This window comes from Loxodonta africana, chromosome 3 (assembly GCF_030014295.1).
Source record: "Loxodonta africana isolate mLoxAfr1 chromosome 3, mLoxAfr1.hap2, whole genome shotgun sequence".
Taxonomy (NCBI): domain Eukaryota; kingdom Metazoa; phylum Chordata; class Mammalia; order Proboscidea; family Elephantidae; genus Loxodonta; species Loxodonta africana.
Genome location: NC_087344.1, coordinates 196518421 through 196543170, shown reverse-complemented (window position 1 = coordinate 196543170; position 24750 = coordinate 196518421). Strand labels below are relative to the sequence as shown.

Below are 24750 nucleotides of genomic sequence, written 5' to 3'. Positions count from 1 at the left end.
TAATGACTGTACACTTTCAAATCCCTATGCCTTTGCATGAGGTGGTTTTTCTGATGGAATGCCTTCCTCCAACTCTTCTTCAGGAACTCTCCTACTCATTCGTCTTTCAAGCTCTCCAACTCTTCCAGGGTGTCAATCTCTCCTCTGGGGTCCTATATCTCTATTTAAAAATTATCACAGTATGTTATAAATATTTGTCTCACTCCTTAGACTAATAACTTCTTGAAGGTAGAGGGTATGTGTTAACCCTATCCGATTTATAACACATAAAAAATAACTAGAGGGTAGGAAGAATGAACATTTCTGAAGCAATCACTATGAACAAAGTGAACACAAGTGTATTCATTTAGCAAATAAATGTTTACTAAGCATCTATGGAGTGCTACAGAGTATGAATGGTAAGTTAGATGTAGTCCCCATTCTCTTAAGAATTAATTTTTTAAATTTTTATTGTGCTTTAAGTGAAAGCTTACAAATCAAGTCAGTCTGTTGATTTATATAGACTATATACTCCTAGTTGCTCTCCCCCTAATGAGAGAGCACACTTCTTCGGAGATCTCCCCCCCGGTATTCCCGTGTCCATTCAGCCAGCTTCTGTCCCCCTCTGCCTTCTTATCTCCCCTCCAGACAGGAGCTGCCCACATAGTCTCATGTGTCTACTTGAGCCAAGAAGCTCACTCCTCACCAGTATCATTTCTATCTTACAGTCCAGTCCAATCCCTGTCTGAAGAGTTGGCTTTGGGAATGGTTCCAGTCTTGGGCTAACAGAAGGACTGGGGACCATGACATCTGGGGTCCATGACCTCCGGGGTCCTTCTAGTCTCAGTCAGACCAATTAAATCTGGTCTTTTTATGAGAATTTGAGGTCTGCATCCCACTTCTTCCTGACCCTTCAGGGATTCTCTGTTGTGTTCCCTGTCAGGGCAGTCATCAGTTGTAGTTGGGCACCGTCTAGTTCTTCAGGTCTCAGGCTGATGTAGTATCCGATTAATGTGGCCCTTTCTGTCTCCTGGGCTCATAATTACCTTGTGCCTTTGGTGTTCTTCATTCTCCTTTGCTTCAGGTGGGTTGAGACCAATTGATGTATCTTAGATGGCCGCTTGCTAGCGTTTAAGACCCCAGACGCCACTCACCAAAGTGGGATGCAGAATGTTTTCTTAATAGATTTTATTATGCCAATTGGCCTAGATGTCCCCTGAAACCATGGTCCCCAAACCCCTGCCCCTGGTACTCTGGCCTTCAGTTTATTCAGGAAACTTCTTTGCTTTTGGTTTAGTCCAGTTGTGCTGACCTCTCCTGTTTTGTGTGTTGTCTTTGCCCTCACCTAAAATAGTTCTTGTCTACTATATAATTAGTGAATATCCCTCTCCCTCCCTCCCTCCCCACTCTCATAACCATCAAAGAAATTTTCTTCTCTGTTTAAACTATTTCTTAAGTTCTTCTAATAGTGGTCTCATACAATATTTGCCCTTTTGCAACTAATTGCACTCAGCATAATGCCTTCCAGATTCCTCCATGTTATGAAATGTTTCACAGATTCATCATTGTTCTTTATTGATGCATAGTATTCCACTGTGTGAATATACCATAGTTTATGTATCCATTCATCCATTGATGGGTACCTTAGTTGCTTTCATCTTTTTGCTATTTTAAACAGTGCTGCAACGAACATGGGTGTGCATATATCTGTTCGTGTAAAGGCTCTTATTTCTCTAGGATATATTTCAAGGAGTGGGATTGCTGGATTGTATGGTAGTTCTATTTCTAGCTTTTTAAGGAAGCACCTAATTGATTTCCAAAGTGGTTGTACCATTTTACATTCCCACCAGCAAGGTATAAGTGTTCCAGTCTCTCCACAAGAGGATTTATATTCTTAATGAAAGAGGCAGATTTATTAAAAGTTAGCAAGCAAAATAATTACAAATTTTATACTAAAACTGTGAAGGAAACAAAGTACCGTAACAGTTACGAAGAAACAGTACTGTGAAACAGAGAATTAACAAGGAAGCTACTACTTTAGATTCGGTGGTAAGCAAAGTACTCTCTGAATTGACAATTATGTTGAGATACTACTGTAATGCAGTTGGGTATTTCAGACCAAGGGAACAAAACATGCAATGATTCTGAGGTGGGAAAGAGTTTTACCTGTTTCAAGGAATTCAAAGACTAGAGCAAGGAGAGGAATGGCAGAGATAAGTTAGGCAAGGGCCAGATTGGGAAGGGCATTTTAAGCCATGGTGGTAGTTTGAATTTTAATCTAAAGTTGAAAGGCAAATACAGTAATCGGAAGATTCTAAGCAAGAGAGTGACATGATTCAATTTATTTTCAAAAGATTTTTCTTGCTGCTGTGTGAAAATGGACCAGAGGAGCAATCCAAAGATCACTGCTGCTGGAACTGACTTTCTCTCAGACCAAATGATCTTGCCGTTTGGTCCAGTGTACATCATCTTCTAAAAGACCACTGTTATTTTAAATTTATCACACTTCTCATTCTCATCCCTGGTTTCAACAAAGTCGGCACCCAGAGTATATATAAAGCTTCTTGAAACCCCATCAATACTGAGGTAAGCACTATTAAAACCCACTGCCGTCTAACTCATAGCGACCCTATAGGACAGAGTAGAACTGCCTCAAAGGGTTTCCAAGGCTGTAAATCTTTACGGAAGCAGACTGCCACATCTTTCTCCCAAGGAGCAGCTGGTAGGTTCAAACTGCTGACCTTCTGGTTAGCAGCCGAGTGCTTTAACTGCTGTGCCACCAAGGCTCCAAGCATTATCAGCAGCCCCATTTTATAAGGACCAAGTTGAGATTTCGAGAGTTAACTAATTTGCCTAAGTTATCTACCTGGCAAAAACATGTTCCCTTCCAGTTTTGAATGCGGGAACTTCAGCATGTGAGGGAAACATGATAACCACTACTCTACAGAAACCACCTACTACTTTCTACTATGGGAATTAGGGGAGAAGGTTTGGGAAGAACAGAATACATGCTGATGGATGCAGAAACTTTCAAAGAAGGAAAGATAGGAGATACAAAAAATTAAGCAGAGTCATTAAAAATGTTTATACTCAACTTTAGCCATGTTTAGCAAATGAACACATTTTTCATCAGTACACTCCATATAAACGTCAATATCTTTCTATTCGTTCAGTGGTGACAAATACACTGAGAATATAAAGAAAGCTACAGCATAATAAACAAACTGCTCTCTTGTACTTCCAATGATTTTTAGGATTAAATCCACTCATCGATATCACCAAACTAAGCAGGTTTAAGACTGTAAAGTAAGCAGAAATGAAAGCAACTATGAATTTATAGTTAGGATGGCCTCATCTTAGAATTTCCCCTATTAGTTCAGTGCAGATAGGTTAAAAGCCAGGAACTACACAAGGATTCCCAGGCAACAACAATCACCCTTCCACCATCCTTACATCTTTTACCAAACAAAGGAATAATGGCATAATGTCTTAGACACGGGTTCCTATCCTTACTTGATCATCAATAAAACTATATACAATCAGATATATAATAAAACTATGTAAACTGCACTATAAGGGATCACTGTCGTGTGCCCTTTCTCACCATGGAAACCCTGGTGGCATAGTGGTTAACAGCTACGGCTGCTAACCAAAAGGCCAGCAGTTCAAATCCACCAGGCACTCACCACGGTCTATAACTGCCACTCAGGTGATTGGGCGGGATTGTGCAGATAGGGTAATTGTGGCCCACCAAAGGGATTGGTCAGTTTTGTCATCTCACTGGGCTTGAGGTGAGCCACCCCAGAGGTGGGGGAGAGAAGATCCCACCAAGGAAGGAAAACCAGAAGCAAAGTGTGTCCTTTGGACCTGGGATCCCTGCACTGAGACCCTCCTGGAACCAGGAGACCGAGAGAGCAAGAGGGAGAAGGAGAAAGGGAGAGTGCTGTAATACTGAAGATGGAGAGAAGCAGTAGCAGGGAAATGGCAGCAGGAGAGACTGGCAGGAGATGACTGGCAGGAGACGGTACAGTGAGCTTCCCAGCCCACGGAGCAAGAAAGCTGAGTGCCTTTGGGCCGAGGCTTACTGGCAGAGCAGGGTACTCTGGGCTTTTACTGGCAGAGCTAAAAGAGCTTTGTAACACTTGCCCAAGCAGGGCAGAGGCCGAGGGGTCAGAGAGGCATGTCTGAAGGCACTTGACTGGGAAGAGGCTGTCCTGATGGAGAACTGTATCCTGAGTGTTCCTGAGTCTGAACTGTAACTGTTACTTCCCTAATAAATCCCATAATTGTGAGTACTGCCTGTGAATTCTGTGTGGCCATTGAAATGAATTATTGAACTCGGCAGAGAGTGCCATGGGAGGGACGGTTGGTGTTAGAATTGGTAAAGATGGCAGAGAGAGAAGGCATGTTCGATCGCCACCTGTTGATCTTGACTCTCCTTTCCCCACGTGAAGTTAGAGGAGATCAGACACCACTCTCATGCTATTTTTACGTACCTGAGTGTAGTAGGAACTCATAACTAATTGTTAAACGAATGAATGAACAATAAGTTTAAATGGGCCCTAAATCAAGTGGCTGAGTTGCAAAGGAGGCTGTTACAAGAGCCACAGAAACAACAAAGTACCTCAAAAAAAGTGTGTGTGTGTATAAAAATACATACATACCAGCACTCAAGGCAATACCAGTGCCACGGTGGCAAATGGACATCACCATGGGAAGAGGCCAACTGCAAGAAACACATACAGAATTAAAAAGGCAACTAAAAAAGACAACACCATAGTAGAGCGCCTTTCTTGGCAAAAGAGTATAACCTACTTCTGAAATAGGCATGATTTAAAAAACAAAACAAAAACAGCTTTCACGTCCCTGTGTTTCCACTTTCTAGTTTGAAAAGAAGAAAACTGATTTAAGGAGAAGCATCTCTCCCCTTTACCAGGCTGTGTCACTGAAAGCTGAGAAGAGGAATCTATTGTAACCCAAAATCTTCCTTTCATATACCATAAGGCAGAAACAACATGGATCAAAGACACCAATTAAAGCTGAGTACCAAAACCAAAAAAACCACCCATTGCCAGCAAGTTGCTGCTGACTCCGGGTGACCCTAAAGGACAGAGTAGAACTGCCCCCACGGGGTTTCCAAGGAGCACCTGGTGGATTCGAATTGTCAACCTTTTGGTTAGCAGCCCTGGCTCTTAACCACTACGCCACCAGGGTTTCAGTGAGAACATATTCACTAGAATACAACCATATGGGTTCTCCTAGTCATAGTGCTGAAGTAGAAGAAAACCGAAGTGAGTTTTATTTATCCACTGTCTCATAAAATATATAGTTAGCCTTGAACTCTCCCTTGTTATAAGTCCCAAAACACCCAAACTGAGCATATCATTTTTTCCTTAACCAAATACCTATCCCAAATTTTTAAATTCACCTTTGCTGAACTTAATACATGCTTCTTAATCCACAGTAGTTTTAAAACAGTAGTCTTTGGAGAATGTTAGCATTCGTTCTGGAACATTCTCAGCTTAGACAGAGAATGCTGAGCATCATCAGACCACATACTCATTACTCTAAGGGAAGAAACTCAATAAAGTTGAACAATCTCAAAAACAAATTCTAACTACATAACGAAAATGGTCACAGTAAGTAAGAAAGTAGTAATGTCTAAAGAAATAAAACAAAACAAAAAAGCTACAGACCATTCTAATAGACTCAGATTTAACATGATAAATACAAAAGGTGAACAAAGAGACACCTAACCAAGGACAAGCGGAGAACAAAACGGCATAAATTGGTAAGAGGAATCAGGAGACTAAAACACAGAATGAGCTGAGGCTTGCAAAAACGTCAAGGACAACAAAAAGGGGCTTTTAAAATTGTATTTAAGGAAAGGAAGTCTCCTAACAGGGATAGACAATTTTATGTTAGTAGATGATAGGGAGTACGACACATATTGCTCAACTATTTAAGAGAATAATCATCAGACTGAAAAGGACAGAATATTGATTTGAGAGAACTGAAACCCTACACAGGTGAGGAAAGAGTAATCTCCAAATGTATTTAGGGGTCCTTTTTTTTTTTTTTTTTAAGAAAGAAGAAAAAAAAACCTGTTGCCATCGAGTCGAATTCGACTCCTAGTGACCGTATAGGACAGAGTAGAGCTGTCTCTTAGGGTTTCCAAGGAGTAGCTGGTGGATTCAAACTACTGATGTTTTGGTTAGCAGCTGTAGCTCTAAACCACTCTGCCACCAGGGCCCCATTTGGGGCTCCTGGTCCAAACGAATTAAATTCTGAGACTGAAAGAGCTTACACACGGAATATATGTACTGTTCCAGTAGTATTTTAAGAATACTAAAATGGAAAATGGAAGTACTATGAGGACCTGCTGCAGACCTACCCTAATTTTTAAAAATGGATAAAACATGGAAAAACTGAAAACAAACAAACAAACAAACAAACATATCCTGGGGTTAGCTCAGTATAGAGTAGGTAGGGGAGATTTTCTTTTAAAAAAATAACCATGACGTATTTTCAGTCCCACATGACCTTCCCAATCTTGCCACTCCTCATCAGGTGAGTTTTTACTCCTTCCCTTGAACCTGGGTGGAATTTCATAATTTCCAATATAGCTTCTGCCTTTGTGTATATATATCTAAAACCAAGCTGGTTGCCGTCCAGTCAATTCCGACTCATAGCAACCCTACAGGACAGAGTAGAACTGTCCCACAGAGTTTCCAAGTAGCAGCCAGTGGATTCAAACTGTTGACCTTTTTGGTTAGCAGCCAAGCTCTTAACCACTGTGCCACCAGGGCTCCTGTGTATATATATACATATACATACACACACACACACGTATGAACCCACATTCGTCAAACATTTTCTGAAAGCCTCATGATCAAACAAGACCAAAACAACAGGAAAAAAAAAAAAACCCTTCAAAGAAACAAAGATGATACCATTACTAGCTTCAGAGAGAGAAGAGAGGATACTGCATCCATAAATAAGAACAGGATGTTGTAAAACAGGAACATTCAGAAAATAAGAAAGAACTTTTGAAAATTAACAGAAAACATCAATAGAAGGGTTGGAAAAGAAACTTGAGGAACTTTTCCAGAAAGCAGATCAAAACACAGAAAGACAGAAAATAGGGACAAAACAACAAACTAGAGGATTAGTCCAGGAGTATCAATATCTAATTAAAAAGTGTTACAGAAAAAAACGCAGGGAAATAAGAAGACAGAAAGTTATCAAAGAAACAGCATAAGAACATTTCCCAATACTTAAAGATTCAAACTTTTAGATTGAAGAGGCGAGTGAAAACCCACTGAATGACAAAAGTTCCATACCAAGGCACACTATTTTCAGACAACAAAGAGTACACCAGCGATAAAGGTTTTACACTTAAATTTTTTCTAGGAAGAAAAAAACAAGTCACATATAAAAGATCAGAAATCAAGATGGTATCAGAAACCATTGTAAGCGTTGTTGTTGTTGTTAGGTGCCATCGAGTCGGTTCCGACTCATAGCAACCCTATGCACAACAGAATGAAACACTGGCCGGTCCTGCACCATCCTTACAACCATTGTTAGGCTTGAGCTCATTGTTGCAGCCACTGCGTCAATCCACCTCGTTGAGGGTCTTCCTCTTCTCCACTGACCCTGTACTCTGCCGGGCATGATGTCCTTCTCTAGGGAATGATCCTTCCTGACGACATGTATGAAGTTATGTTAAGACGCAGTCTTGCCATCCTTGCTTCTAAGGAACATTCTGGCTGTACTTCTTCTAAGAAGTTCGTTCTTTTGGCAGTCCATGGTATATTCAATATTCTTCGCCAACACCACAATTCAAAGGCATCAATTCTTCTTCGGTCTTCCTTATTCATTGTCCAGCTTTCACATGCATATGATGTGATTGAAAATACCATGGCTTGGGTCAGGCATACAGTCTTCAAGGTGACATATTTGCTCTTCAACACTTCAAAGAAGTCCTTTACAGCAGATTTATCCAATGCAATGCATCTCTTGATTTCTTGACTGCTGCTTCCATGGCTGTTGATTGTGGATCCAAGTAAAATGAAATCCTTGACGACTTCAATCTTTTCTCCATTTATCATGATGTTGCTCATTGGTCCAGTTGTGAGGATTTTTGTTTTCTTTATGTTGAGGCGCAGTCCCTACTGAAGGCTGTGGTCTTTGACCTTCATTAGTAAGTGCTTCAAGTCCTCTTCACTTTCAGCAAGGAAGGTTGTGTCATCTGCATAATACAGGTTGTTAATGAGTCTTCCTCCAATCCTGATGCCCCGTTCTTCTTCATATAGTCCAGCTTCTTGTATTATTTGCTCAGCATAGAGATTGAATAGGTATGGTGAAAGGATACAACCCTGACGCACACCTTTCCTGACTTTAAACCAATCAGTATCCCCTTGTTCTGTCCGAACAATTGCCTCTTGATCTATGTAAAGGTTCCTCGTGAGCACAATTAAGTGTTCTGGAATTCCCATTCGTCGCAATGTTATTCATAATTGGTTATGATCCACACAGTCGCACACCTTTGCATAGTCAATTGTAAGGGTAGAATAACATTTTCTGACATATAAGATCATGCAGTCTTTCTCAGAAAGCTACTAGAGTATACACTCCACCAAAAGAAGGAAGTAAATAAAGAAAAAGGAAGATAAGAGGTTCCAACACAGGCAAGAGCCAGATGGAATTTCCAGGACAATATAAAGGGAAATCTCAGAATGATAGTTGTGTAGCAGGCCTAGAGAACAACCAGTCCAGAGTAAAGCAGGACAGAGGGGGATCAAGGAGAAATGGCTCAAAGAGGGGTAAAATGCAACTGATATTTAAATCAGAAAATTTGAAGCTGAGTTAATAGTAAGTACAGAGAAAACCAAAATTAAAATTTCAAAGATCATAATATAATGTATGGCTAAGCTACAGGTTTTATTTACACAGTCGTCATAATGTAAATACAGAACACTGATTGAACCAAAGTTATCACACAACTTCATTGGGAAGATGAAGGTAAAGGAAGTGTGTATGTGCTTTGCATTGTTTTGCAGAGTACATGAGAGGCTAATTCATGATTCCCATTGTAGAAAGTTAATACTGTTGTTGCTGCTTGACATCAGGTGGATCCTGACTCATGGTGACCCCATGTGTGCAGAGTAGAACTGCTCCAGGGGGTTTTCAAGGCTGTGCCTTTTCAGAAGCAGATTGCCAGGCCTGTCTTCTGTGGTGCCTCTGGGTGGGTTCAAACCATCAACCTTTTGGCTAGTAGTCGAGTGTTTCACCACTTGTGTCACCCAAGACCTCCAAAAAGTGAACAGGTAACGTCAAAGACTGAAGATCCTGAAACGGCAGTATGCCATGCAGAAACATGAAAGCAAACGCAAAAGGAACAGCTAAAGTAGCTGAAAATAATTACTTCTAGAAAATGGTAACCGGGGTGGAAAACTGTCCTTTTTTTAGTACAAGCCTGGTAAACACCCAGAAAAAGCCTGGTAGTGCTATTTATTTCTTTAACCTATATACACATATTACTATGCTAAAAATAAGTTATGTTTAAAAAAAAAAATAACTTTTTTCATCTCAACAAGAAAACGGGTAAAATGGCCCCCAGAAAAATGAGTGTCACTTTAAAGTGTATTGCTTTCTGTGCTACTTAAGCTACACTTGGGAATATTGTATTCTGTGCTTTGGGAACCTTTAATAAACTGGAACATATCTAGAGTAAAGGAACAAGGCTGGAAAAACTGAAAGAGCTGAGGATAATTAGCCTGAAAAATAAGATGACTGAGAAGAGTGGGATGTGAGAGATATCCTCTGACATCAAATGGGGTGTCAGAAAAAGTGCGCTTAGATTTATTTTATATGGTTCACGGTAAACTACGGCCAATGGATCGAAAACACAAGCTGCAGTGAATTCAATAAAAGGAGGATCTTACTGAGGATACGAGAAATGCTTACACTGAAAAAGAATGGTAGTGAGTTCCCCATCACTGGTGGTGTTAAAGCAAAAGCAGAACAACCATTCATAAAAATACTGCAGAGGAAATTCACTTGTTAGGGACAACAGTGGTTTTCAAACAATTTTTTTGGAGCAGCGCCTTTTATTCAAATACAGAAACTCAATATATGAAACACTTCAAAATATAAAGCTGCTTTGGTTACCCAGAGCTGGGGTCCTAGAGTCCAACCTGCATGTTGTCCAGCCCCACACAGCCCCCCATGGAGCCTAGTGAAATATCCACAGCTCCAAGGAGCACTCTTGAAAATAAATGAGGATGATGATTAAATTAAACTTGTAAGAACGCTGCCAATTTTTTTTTTTTTTCTCTCATCCTTTGCTTAAGAGCTCAGCTGCTAACCAAAATGTCGGCAGTTCAAATCCACCAGCTGCTCCCTGGAAACCCTATGGGGCAGTTCTACTCCGTCCTATAATGTTGCTATGAGTTAGAATAGACTCAAAGCAATGGTTTTGTTTTGTTTTGTTGGTACCATCCATTGGAATAACTCTTGTTACGCTGCATTTTGTTTTGATAACCTAATCCCTGCATACAATTTTGCTTGGATAAGCTGACTCGATTTATTAAGATTTAAAAGAGTACATAATAAAGTGCTAATTCAATCATTTTTTTGTCCATGCCTCCTTCAAAAACCTCTAAAAGTTAGTGATAGAGAACATGATTTTAGATATCTTTCCCTGACATGTCACCCTAGGAACAGTCCCATGTTCTCTGTTGTTTCTTTTTTCCACAAGTATATCCAGAGTTCCTTACTGTAAGAGGAGAAAGGATAGTGAAGGACTCACCTCACCAGCCTACTACCATTTTCTATAGGACCTGTGAAAAAAGTCCAGGGCCTTATATATAGATTCAAAATAATTTGTCAAGTTCTTCATCATTATAACCCTCCTTAAAGCCTTTCATTCCTTTAAAAAAAAAAGAAAAGTTTCATCATAAAGTAATAAGAGTTGAGAGCACTTATTAGCCTCCTTCTGTTTTAGTAGAATGTCCAGTTTCTGCAGCCAGAATTATTCCCGGAATCTGGCTTTGAAAAAATCTGAAGGGTTGTGGTATTTGTGGAGGTGGTTAAAAAATGGGCAGCCTCTCGGGCAGGAGCCCAGGAAAGAGGGTAGCAGAGCTCAAGATGCTTTGCTGGGTTAGCTAAAAAGTAGCAGATCTACAGGGATTTTCTAAGAAGCCACCAGCTTCGATTGTAGAGATAACAGCTATTAATGCTACTTCTGGGGATGACAGATAAACAGATATAGATATATTTTTTTGTGTATGTTTGTACTTGCAAACGCAGATCTCCTGGCTATGTATGTATTAGAAGTCCTAGAAGTAACGACATTCTGGTAGCAATGAGCACATCTAGCAAGTACCCAGGTCTTGATTTGTAAAGACTATTTTTCACTAAAAAGAACCAAGGAAAATACAAGATGAGTCTAGACATCTTGAGCCAGAGATTAAGGAAGCATTCAAAGAATGATGCGGACATGTCAAAAGTACACAGGAGCCATCTTCACACATCTCCCACATTAGCCATGTCTGGAATAATATGAACAACAAAATAAATAATGAGAATAACTGCGTGTAACCCTTTGAGCAAAATAAGAACTCTTGAGTCCATACTGACAGATAAAAGATAAGAAAAAAATAAGAAAGTACCACCTTACAATAATGAATAAATTTAGACAATATGATGGAATTAGGAAATCATAATTTGGCAACCATCATAGTAATGACTGACGCAGGCAAGTAACACCAACAGATGCTGGTGGGTGGAAGTCTGATGAGACATAGAATATTTATAGTCTCAAAGTATCTCCCCACAAAATATGTATTAATTAATAAATACAACATCCTTATTAATTAACTTTATAGTGGAGAAACCTGGCAGACACATCTTAAGCAAGTTATAAAAATTACCACCAGTAATGGGATAAATCACCATGGCGTGCCTTCTAATATGCTGCACAAGAAGGACACAGCATCACTTCAGGGGTATTGATGCTAAAAATGCATAAATCACACATACATGAAATCAGACAAATTCAAATTGAGAAACATTCTAAAAATGTCAAGGTCATAAGAGACAAGGAAAGACTGAAAAACAGTTCCGCGGTAAGGGAGATTAAAGAGACATGACAACTAAATGCCATTCACAGCCCTGGGCTGGATCCTAGACCTACAAAGAATATTATTGGGACAACTGGCAGAATTTGAATGGGATCTGAGGATTAGATGGTAATACTGGATCACTGTTAATTTTCTCATTGTGATGGTTATAACGTAAAGAGTGTCCTTGTATTCGGGAAACAAACACTCAAGTATTAAGGAGCTGTAGTATGCAGAATAATGGCCCCACGCAACAACTACAACAATGTCCATTTCTAACCCCTGCAACCTGGGAATGACATAAGCTCACATGGCCAAGGAGAATTAAGGCTATTGATGAAATCAAGGTTGTCAATCAGCTGACCTTAAGATAGACTCTCTGAGATAATCCAAGTGGGCCCAATTAAAGGTCCTTAAAAGTGGGAGATGGGGACAGAAGGGAGCCAGAGAAACAGACGTAACAAAAGCAGGGTCAGGGTGGTGCGATGTAAGGACTCAAACTGCTGTTACTGGCTTTGAAGATGGAGAAACGGGATCATGAGCCAATGAAAGTGGGCAGCCTCTAGAAGCCAGGAAAGGCAGGGAAACAGATTCTCCCACAAGCCTTCAAAAGGGAACACAGCCCTGCTAACACCATGATTTAGACCAGCGTCAGACTTCTAACCTACAGAACTCTAGGAGAATAAATCTGTTTGGCAACAAATATTGGTGATGGTTGCACAACATGATTAATGCAATTGGTGTCACTAAAAATGGTACAGGGGCAGTGTCTGACCTCCTCTAACTTCACAAGGGAAGGCATTTTCATCAATGCCTCCAGGGTGGCTTGAACTTCTTCCTTCAATACCATTGGTTCTTGATCATACGCCAGCTCCTAAAATGGCTGAACGTACCAATTCTTTTTGGTACAGTAACTCTGTGTATTCCTCCCATCTTCTTTTGACGCTTCCTTCGTTGATCAATATTCTGCCCACAGAATCCTTCAAAACTGCAACTTGAGGCTTCAATTTTTATTTCAGTTCTTTCAGCTTGAGAAGTGCCAAGCATGTTCTTCCCTTTGGGTTTTCCAACTCCAGGTTTTTTCCATATTTCATTATAATACTTTGTCTTCTTGAGCTGCCCTTTGAAATCTTCTGTTCAGCTCTTTTACTTCATCATATCTTCCATTTTCTTCAGCTACTCTACGTTCAAGAGCAAGTTTCAGAGTCTCTTCTGACAGCCGTTTTGCTCTTTTATTCCTTTCCTGTCTTTTTAATGACCTCTTGCTTTCTTCATGTATGATGTCCTTGATGTTATCCGACAACTCATCTGGTTTTCAGTCATTAGTGTTCAATGCATGAAATCTGTTCTTTAGATGGCTTCCAAATTCAGATGGGATGTACTCAAGGTCATATTTTGGTTCTCATGGACTTGTTTTAATTTTCTTCAGCTTCAATTTGAACTTGCACATGCTCATATTGATGGTCTGGTCCACAGTTGGCCCCTAGTCTTAATCTGACCGATGATACTGTGTTTCTCCATCATCTCTTTCCACAGATGTAGTCGACCTGATTCCTGTTTTCCATCCTGTGAGTCTACACGTATAGTTACCATTTATGTTACTGAAAACAGGCATTTGCAATGAATAAGTCGCTGGTCTTGCAAAATTCTATCATGCGATCTCCAGCATCATTTCTATCACCAAGGACTATTTTCCAAATACAGATTCTTCTTTGTGTCCAATTTTTGTATTCCAATCGCCAGTAATTATCAATGCACCTTGACTGCATATTTGATCAATTTCAGGCTACAGAAGTTGGTAAAAATCTTCAACTTCCTCATCTTTGGCATTAGCAGTTGGTGCATAAATTTGATTTACAGTCATATTAACTGGTCTCCTTTGTAAGCGTATGGGTATTATTCTATCGCTGATAGTGTTGTACTTCAGGATAAATCTTGAAATGTTCTTTTCTGACTATGAATATGACGTCATTACTCTTCAATTTGTCATTACCAGCATAGCAGACCATATGATTATCTGATTCAAAATGGCCAGTATCAGTCCATTTCAGCTCACTAATGCCTAAGATATCGATCTTTACGTGCTCTATTTCATTTTTGATGACTTCTAATTTTCCTAGATTCATACTTCATACATTCCATTTTGGATTATTAATGGATGTTTGCATCTATGTCTTCTCATTTTGAATAGTGCCACATCAGCAAATGAAGGTCCTAAAAGTTTGACTCTATCTATATCATTAAGGTCGATTACTTTGAGGAGGCAGCTCTTCCCCAGCTGCATTTTGAGGGGCTCACCTTCCAGCACTATATCAGGCAACGTTCTGCTGCTATTTATAAGGTTTTCACTGGCCAACTTTTTCAGAAGTAGGCTGATTCTTCTTCCTAGTCTGTGTTAGTCTGTAAGCTCCACTGAAACCTGTCCACCATGGGTGCCCCTGCTGGTATTTGAATACTGACATAAACTACAACATGGATAAACCTTGAAAACATTATGCTGTGAAAGAAACCAGTCACAAAGGACCACGTATTATATTATTCCTTCACATAAAATGTCCAGAATATTTAGTGAAAAACTAATTTGCTCTGTAAACTTTCACCTAAAGCACAATTAAAAAAAAAAAAAAAAAGTCCAGAACAGGCAAGTCTACGGAGACAGAAAGTAAATTAGAGATTGCCTGGGGCTGGGGGTGACAGGAGGTTTCGGGGTGGGGGTGGGGTTGGGGGGTGGGGAGGCTGAAGCTAAGGGGTGCAGGGTTTCTTTGTGAGGTGATGAAAACATTCTAAAATTGTGGATATACTAAAAGTCACTGAATTATATACTTTAAAAAGGAAAGTGTGTGGCATATGAATTATATCTCAATAAAACTGTTTAAAAAAAAGAAATATGGATGTTAACAATTTTGCTAGTGAGGACGCAAAAGGTAGTAAGGAGTATGGTAGAGAAAACATATAATCACCTCACAGAATACCGAAATCTTCATGAACAGACTGTCGATAGAAACATGGATGTTAAAGACATTGCTGGTGAGGGCTCAGAAAGAAATGCGGAACATGTTACTGGAAAATTGAGGAAAGGTGATCCTTGTCATATGGTAGCAGAAAGTTTAGTGAATTGTGTCCTGAGGTAATGAGGAAAGCAGAACTTGTAAATGATGAAATTGGATGTTTAGATGAGGAGATATTCCAGGCAAAGTGTTGAAGGTGCAGCCTTGTTTCTTCTTGCCTGTAGTAAAATGTGAGAGGAAGGAAAAGATTGAGGGAAGAACTGTTTAAAAAAAAAAACAAAACTTGATGATTTGGGAAATTCTCAGCATTTCCAGATTGTGAAAGACACTAAAATTGGAGATTCACTGTCAAGAGAAAAAAACCAAATGTGTGGCTGTACAAGTTCTCATTAACACCTCAAAAAGATTAAAATGTTGAAGTTTGTTTTTAAAATTGTGCTTTAGATAAAGGTTTACTGAGCAAATTAGTTTCTCGTTAAAAAATTAATACACATATTGTTTTGTGACATTGGTTGCCAACTTCATAACGTGTCCGTACTCTCCCCTTCTCGACCTTACCTTACGTTCTCCATTATCATTCGTCCAGCTTTCCTGTCCCCTCCTGCCTTCTCAACCTTGCCCCTGGCCTGGTGTGCCATTAAGTCTCATATATGTGGTTGTGCTACGTGTATTACTGCTTGCTTTATGGCCCTGTGTAATCTTTGGCTGAGTGGTGAACCTGAGGAGTGGGTTCAGTACTGAGTTAAAAGGGTGTCCGGGGGCCATACTCTAGGGGCTCTAGGGGTTTTTCCAGTCTTTGTCAGACCAGTAATCTAGTCTTTTTTTGTGAGTTTGAATTCTGTTCTACATTTTAATGCCAAAGTATTCACTCACACAAAAGGCTCTTTGAAGACGTTGCATGTGACTCATAGATCCCCTCAGCCATCTCAACAGAAGTAAAAAATTGAGATGGAAGTATCTAGAAAAGATCTGAGGACAATCTTATACAGATACAAGGTTCTTGAGGATATTATATCAGCAGAAATACTGGAGGAAGGAGACCACAAGCTAAGGAACATGGGCTGCCTCTAGAAGCTGGAAAAGGCAAGAAAATAGGTTTTCTTCTAGAGCCTCTAAAAAAAGAACACAGTCCTGGCAACATCTTGATTTTAGCCCAGTGACCAAAAAACCAAACCCGTTGCCATTGAGTCGATTCTGACTCATAGGCCCTACAGGACAGAGTAGAACTGCCCCATAGAGTTTCCAACAAGCGTCTGGTAGATTCAAACTGCTAGTTAGCACCCATAGCGCTTAACCACTATTCTCAGGGCTAAGTAGGGAGAAAGATGTGGCAGTCTGCTTCTCTAAAGATTTACAGCTTTGGAAACCCTATGGGGCAGTTCTACTCTGACCTATAGGGTCACTATGAGTCAGAATCAACTCAACAGCAATGGGTTTTTTTTTTTTTTTGTAGGCCTGTGCCAGACTTCTACCCTACAGAGCTATAAGATAAAAAGCCACTGAGTTTATGATAACTTATTAAGCATTAATAGAAAACTAATATAGGAGTGATGGGGGATCATCCCTGCAACATATTCTTAAACGGTTCAGAAATGTTAACTAGGGAATCTGCATGAAAGTATGTGGGAACTCTAAGTACTATTTCAGCAACTTTTACGTAAGTATGAAATTGCTTCAAAATAATTTGTCTAATTAATGGGAAATTACATTTTGATTTACTAGTATTTGCCAAATGGTAGTTTTCCAGGATGGGTCACCCTTCTAAGGCTATTGCTGTGAAGTCAATTCTGACTCATGGAGACGTCATGTGTGCAGAACAGAACTGCTCCATAGGCTTTCACGGATGTGACCTTTTGGAAGCAGATGGCCAGGCCTGTCTTGTGAAGTGCCTCTGAGTGGATTTGAACCTCCAACCTTTTGGCTAGTAGTCAAGAGCTTAACCATTTGTGCCACCCTGAGACTCCCTTCTAAGGGTAGAAGATGGAATCGTTATCTCCTTATAAAAAAGGTTTGAGACTATTTAACCCTTATGTTAATTCTTCCCTGAAGGGTTCACCTTGTCAACATAGCTGTACTCCAGCAGACTAAAAGGGAGAGAAATTACCCGGGAAGCTATGGGCCAATCTCCAGAACCTGCAATGTCTGCTTCCAGATTCCCTGGATCCAGAGGCCTTACCTGTAAATAGTGATGTGGGGAGACACAGGACGGTTTGAACTTGTGTTCTTATTCCAGAACTGCTCCATCTCTTCTTTGGCTGTGGTTCCCAAAGGAACAGCACTAAAATAAAACAGAAGATTTCAAAGGGATTAAAAGTGAGCTTGGTTTAAAAATATCTATAACAGCGGGCTGTCTCATTAGGGGGAGAGTAATTGGGAGTGTGTAGCAAGGTGTATATGGGTTTTTGTGTGAGAGACTTGATTTGTAAACTTTCACTTAAAGCACAATAAAAATTATTAAAAAAAAGATAATTACTTTGTTAATTTTTAAGTTAAAAAAAAAAATCTGTAACAAACAGAATGTAAACTCAGCTTGACCAACCCACTGTATTAGAAAAACAGGTTCATCTACCTCCCTTATCTTTTTTTTTAATATACTGATTTATTTTATTTTTGTTGTTGTTCAGAATATACACAGCAAAACATACACCGATTCAACAGCTTCTACATGTACAATTCAGTGACATTGATTACATTCTTCAAGTTTTGAAACCATTCTCGTCCTCCTTCCTGAGTTGTTTCCCACCCCCATTAACATAAACACACTGACCCTAAGTTTCCCATCTAATCTTTCAAGTTGCTGTTGTCAATGATCCCATATAGACAGCTCTTCAAGGAGCACAATTCTCAAGGCAGGCATTCTTCACTAGTTAAGCTAAACTATTACTTGGTTTTAAGAAGACTTCAGATACTCCCCTTATCTTTATGCCAAGTTTAATTTAGTTATTAGTAACCTTGATCAGCCAATAAGGTCATATCAGAGCCTGACTCTTTTTTCCAATTCCCCCTAACACACACATCCAGCAATGAAAGCCCAATCTCTTTCTTGTTGGGCAGCAGGGCAAGTACAGTGTTTTAAAACCATTCGTATAAATGAGTCATCCTTGTCCAACGCCACAGGTGCTGTCTCATACATTACGACCTGTCCTCATCTGGCTCTTCAAGGCTCTCCTCTGCATTCCTCTGTTGGCTCACCTGCCAACTTACGAGTATCAACATAGCTGCAAGAAAATCCCTGATAAATCCTGATGTCCAGGCCCCAAGTATACTTTGTTTTCATATTCCTTTCAGCAAAGAATATAAAAAAAGTATAACAACTATCCGATCTACTGTCCATGACTCATGTGTCTGCCTCTTATAACAATTAATTACCTACAAAACCAAATAAGATTTGGGAAATGTGGACATTGAAGTATCATTGGAACTGCAGTAAAGTTAAGGAAAAAAAGGATGACTCAGAAAGGGAAATAGAAATAGAGTCTTTGATGCTATTAATGAAACAGAACTGATGCATGAAATAAGAGCACCCTGTGAGAAGTTGTTACCAACAGCGGTGGTGGAATTGGCTACCAGTTACTACAAAACGGAGATGGTACCTTAGTTTTCTAGTGCTACTGTAACAGAAATACCACAAGTGGGTGGCTTTAACAAACAGAAATTTATTTTCTCACAATTAGGAGGCTAGAAAATCTGAATTCAGGGTGCTGGCTCTAGGGAAAGGCATTTTCTCTCTGCCAGCTCTGGAGGAAGGTCCTTTTCTCTTTTAGCTATTGCTCCTAGCCAATCTTCTCATGGTTTGGCATCTTTCTTCCTGCATCTCTGCTTCTAAATGAATAATTTCTATTATAAGGATCAGCACAAAGCTAGTTCCTAAGAGGCGGAGGTTAAAGATATCCTGAATGTCCAACTTTTCCAAACTCCTGTATCATCTCTACATCAACTACTCCCCCGCCCCTCAGTACTCTCCCTCCGGTCTTTGGGTTCCATAATTCGCTGCAACACCTCACAGAACTCACGGACCATACTTAATTAAGTGGTATAACTAGGGATCAGAAATGACTCAGAATACAGTTCTTCAATCAGGAGAGCTTCTTCTCAGCCACACCTACAGGCAGGCCTCTCTCTGGCCCTCAGCCTCTTAGCCTCAGGCAAGTATTACAAAGCTCCTAGCTCTGTGGGTTGGCAAGCCCCACTGCAGCCATCTCCTTCCAGTCTCCTGGTTCCTGTTTTGTACCGCTATCGCTCTTGCTACTGCTGTGTCACCGTCTCTCACTGTCTTCTGTGTTACAGTTCCTCTGTCTCCTGGGTCTAGGAGGTTCTTAGCGCAGAGATTCTGGGTCCAAAGGACATACTTCACTCCCGTCTCTTCTTCTTGGCATGAGGTCCCTCCCGTTCGCCTCTGGGGTGACTCATCTTAAGCCTAGTGGGATGGCAAAACTGACCAATTTCCTTGTTAGGGTTCTATACATCTTATTTGCATCTCCCACCTGCGTGAGGGTGCCATGCACCTTATCTGCATTACTAGCAAGCTGTCCAACACCCTCGGTGTGCCAAAGCATCTTATTTGCATAATTCCACCCAATCATTTAGTGGGAGTTACAAAGCCATGGCTATAGAGGCCATATAAAAGCGATCCATTTGCATCACAGGGACACAATTCAATCTATAACAGATGGCTATTTAAAAAAAAGACAAAAAATGCAAATCTCTGACAGATGAAGTCTCAAAACACTTCAAATGGACAGTCTATGCATAAAACAATGGTTATAAATGTATCAGATATGTTTCATGTGCACAAAAACACATAATGCATGGGTGGAAGGTACAGCTTAGACAAATTTACTTCAGACAAAGAGGGTCCCCCCTGAATCATTAACCAAAATATATGGTAAATCAGAGTTGATCTTAATCAGAGGAGGACTGGCCCTTGTTAAATTCTTGAGTTGACCAAGATCATGACTCTTGAAAAGAAAAAAGTCTCCGAGAAAACCCAAAGTAACTAAGAATTAGCCAGATGACTACAGAGTCAACATCTAGTTTGAATTTGGGGCTAAGGGAAAGAATCATTATTCATTAAACATCTGTAACTACACATTCTACCTGTTTCTCAGTTTAATATACCCTAACTCCGGAGCTGTAAGTTTAAGGCAAAAGCTGACCTATCAGTTGTCATAAGCTATTAAGCTACAGCCCCATTTCACCCTAGCTTGTGGTTCTTTCATTCTCACCTATGACCTACTGCTCCATATCTTTCTAATGTTCCCATAATCATATCTCTGCTATTTTATTTTACCCACCTCTAGTACCTAATAGTTCACTGGGTGGCACAAAGAGTTAAGTGCTCAACTGCCAGTCAAAAGGTTAACAATTTGAACCCACTCGGAGGAGCCTGGCAGTCAGCTTCTGAAAGGTCACGGAATATGTGGGGTCAGGGTAGTCATGAGTTCCAACAGACTCAAATAATAACAACAAGTACCTAGTGCAAGAATATAAACAGTGCTGATGACTGACCATGTAAAGTTCGCAGCTAATTAACGTCTACACAGATGGCATAAAAGGTTTTTATTCAATCAAAAGATACAAAATCCCTGGGGCACTGTGATAACTACAGCTTTAGCACTTTAATTACCATAGTATCAGTCTTTCAAGTTCTCAGAAATCAAGAACCGGATTCAGTTCAGTACCTCTAAATAGTTTCTTCGTTTCCCTTATCACTGGGCTAGGTTGAAACCAACTGTTAAACAGCTATGTTCAACAATTTAATTATTTTATTTTGCTGTTATTGTTGTTGAGAATATAAACAGCAGTACACCAATTCCACAGTTTCTACATGTACAATTCAGTGGCACTGATTACAGTCTTTGAGTTGTGCAGCCATTCTCACCTTTCTCTTCTGAGTTGTTCCTCCCCCATTAATGTAAACTCATTGCCCCCTAAGTTTCCTATGTAGTCTTTTAAGTTGCTGTTGTCAATTTTTATCTCATACAGACAGTTCTTACGAGAGCGTGATGCTCAAGGCAGACATTTTTTACTAGTTAAGCTATAACTATTGTTTGGTTTAAGAAGACTTCAGGGGATATTTTTGGTTAAAGGTTTAAAGATTATCTCAGGGCAATAATTTCAGGGGTTCATCTATCCTCCATGGCTCCAGAAAGTCTGGAGTCCATGAGAATTTAAAATTCTGTTCTGCATTTCCCCCCTTTTGATCAAGATTCTTCCATAGAATCTTTGATCAAAATGCTCAGTAATGGTAGCTGGGCACTATACAGTTCTTCTGGTCTCCTGGAAAAAGAGGCAGTTTCAGTAATTTACTTTATCATATACCTATTTTAAACATGATCCCATCCCTTAAAGATATTTATAATGTATCTATTTAAATGTGAAGATGTAGATATTCAGCCTCAAAATATCTCACCATAGGTTACTAATACAAAAGGAAAAACATTACGGTGGAGAAAAATCTAGCAGACATTCAAACGATCAAAGCTAGAATCACTGATAATGGGACAAATGGCATCATCTGCCCTCCAGTACGATGTGCTGAGGATGTAACACCACTTGCAGATTACTCCAGCCAAAAATCTATCATCTAAATCTAATCGTCAGACAAACCTAAATTGAGAGCTACTCCACAAAACAGCTGGCCTGTATTCTTCAAAAATGTCAATGTCATAAAAGACAAAGCCTAAGAAACATTCCAGATTAAAGGATATTAATGGAGCATGACAACTAAATACAATGTGTGCACCTGAATCGGGGAGGAGGGCTGCATTTCAATAAAGCACATTACTTGGGACAAACAGAAAATCTGAAAATGGACTATAAATGTCAAATATTCTGAATTTGAAAATTACACTGTTATGCAACACAATCTTCTTGTTTTTAGAAGTATTGAGGTAAAGGATCATGATGGCCATAACTTACTCTCAAAAGGATTTTAAAAAAATACCAACAATACTTAAATATATATTAGTCTGAACGATACTAAATTGTCAGTATCCTATCAGTTTTGACCTACGGAAATAACAATTTCATATGATCCAACATAAAATATTTGTTATTGTTAGCAGCCGTTGAGTTGGTTCTGATTCACAGTGACCCTATGTATAACAGAACGAAACACCGTCCAGTTCTGTGCCATCCTCACAATCATCGTTATGCTTGAGCCCACTGTTGCAGCCACTGTGTCAATCCATCTCATTGAGAGTCTTCCTCTTTTTCACCGACACTCTACTTTACCAAGCATGATGTCCTTCTCCAGGGACTGGTCCCTCCTGATAACATGTCCAAAGTATGTAAGACAAAGTCTTGCCATCCTTGCTTCTAAGGAGCATTCTGGCTCTACTTCTCCCAAGACAGATTTGTTTGTTCTTCCAGCAATCTGTGGCATATTTGAATAATTCAAAAGCATCAATTTTCCTCCATCTTCCTTATTCATTGTCCATCTTTCACATGCATGCATATGAGGCAACTGAAAACACCATGGCTTGGGTCAGGCACACCTTAGTCCTTAAAGCGACATCTTTGTTTTTCAACACTTTAAAGAGATCTTTTGCAGCATATTTGCCCAATGTAACACGTCTATTGATTTCTTGACGGCTGCTTCCGTGGGTGTTGACTGTGGATCCAAGTAAAATGAAATCCTTGATGGCTTTAATCTTTTCTCTGTTTAGCATTATGTTGCTTATTGGTCCAGTTATGAGGAATTTTATTTTCTTTATGCTGAGGTGTAATCCATACTGAAGGCTGTGGTCTTTAATCTTCCTCAGTAAGTGCTTCAAGTCCTCTTCACTTGCAGCAAGGAAGGCTGTCATCTGCATATCGCGGGTTGTTAATGAGTCTTCAAATATATAGTGCTAAGCAAATACCACAAAATATTAACAATTGATGAATCAAGTTTAAAGGTACAGAACTTCATCGTATATTCTTCCAACATTTCTGAAACTACCAAAACAAAAAGTTAAGGGAAAAAAAAAAAAGGATTACTGACATAGTGGCAATTATTGACGTCAACAGACTATGAATGCATATAGCAGGAAGAAATATATTTAAAGACTAAGTCCTGAAAGCTGCCCAAAATTATAGGACATAAGAGAAAAAAAATGACTAAAGGAAGAAAGACAAAAGGAAAAGGAGAATTTCTATCAAGGAAGGAATCAAAAAGTTGGAGCAAATCAATGAAGTTAGATATAACAGAAAAGCTAAAAGTGAGAAAATTAACCAGAGACCAAAGAAATAGCCTTCCTTCTTTTACTCCCAGGTAAGAAAAAGTGACCACAACCACTAAATTTTTAGCCAACTGCCTACAACTGCTTGCTTTTGTATATATCGCTCCAAAATCTAAGCCAACAATATATTGGTTTTCTCTGAGGAAAAAAAAAACGTTAAGTAATAATAATCTCCAGAGATTAAGAAACTTACTTTCTGATACAGAGCTGAGGACTAAGATGGGCACGGAGGCAATGACGGCCAAGATGTCTGCAAGGTAAGAGAACAAGAATCAATACACATTTACAGATCAACGTCAGTATTTAACTTCTCTTAGTTTTGTACTACATTAGACTTATCACTGTAGCTGCCATCAAGTTGGCCTCACTCATGGCAACCCCATGCACAACAGAAGAAATGCTACCTAGTCCTGTAGCATCCTCATAACTGGTTGCAGACTGGACCACTGGATTTTCATTGCTGGTTTTGAGAAGTAGATCGTCAGGCCTTTCTTCCTAGTCTTAGTCTGGTAGCTCTGCTGAAACCTTTTCAGCGTCACACCAAGACACAAGCCCCCAGTGACAGACTGGCAGTGGTGGCACATGAGGTGCACTGGCCAGGAATCGAATGTGGGTCTCCCCACGTAAGGCGAGAATTCTGCCACTGCACCGCCAGTACCTTTGACTTAAGGCCAGAGGGACAGATTAAAAAAAAAAAAAAAAAAAACTGTATCAGTGCCCTTGATATTATTTTCTAGCTGGAATACTGCAACACTAAATAACTTGAGAATAATCAGAAATATGATCTAGAAACGCAGAATGAAGCTTTAACTGAACACAAAGAATATAAGGTAGAAGAATAATCAGAGTTGGTAATGTTTAACAGAGAAATACAGAAAGTGATTTTTTCTTTTTTTAAGCTAGGTCTTAAAAGGAATTGATGGTTAAATACATGAGTTAAAAAAAGAATAAGCCATTGGCAACAGCAAGCATAAAACTTAGCTATAGCAGAGGTGGAAACGCTGGTGGCGTAGTGGTTAAGTGTTATGGCTGTTAACCAAAGGGTTGGCAGTTCGAATCCAGCAGGTGCTCCTTGGAAACTCTGTGGGGCTGTTCTACTCTGTCCTATAGGGTCGCTATGAGTCGGAATTGACTCGGCAGCACTGGGTTTGGTTCGGTTTTGGTTTATAGCAGAGGTCTGCTGCAAATGGGTGAATTAAAAAGGTTGAAGAACTAGGAGCTCCGGGAAGGAGGGTCTCGAATATTAAGTCATTTCAAGAACTACTATGAAGTCTCAGTCAAAAAGTCTCACATAAAAAAATGCAAAAAAAAGTATGAGAATAGAAAGTTTTATCATCCTCACAAAACCTCCTCACAAAAAGGTACTTAAAGAAGACACAGAAGTTTTCTACTAAAAAGTTGTACTTTTTGAAA

The 24750-nt window shown here is 39.7% G+C and overlaps 1 protein-coding gene across 1 annotated transcript in view; it reads right to left on the bottom strand.

Moving 5' to 3' along the window:
- The window catches only part of SDHC (succinate dehydrogenase complex subunit C), a 48021-nt gene that overhangs the window by 18073 nt on the left and 5198 nt on the right, over positions 1-24750 (bottom strand). The window contains exons 2-4 of the mRNA XM_010594901.3: positions 23531-23587; positions 17289-17390; positions 4644-4705 (exon numbers count right to left, since the gene is read on the bottom strand). Coding sequence (XP_010593203.1) covers positions 4644-4705; positions 17289-17390; positions 23531-23587 — 221 coding nt within the window. The remainder of the gene's footprint in view (positions 1-4643; positions 4706-17288; positions 17391-23530; positions 23588-24750) is intronic.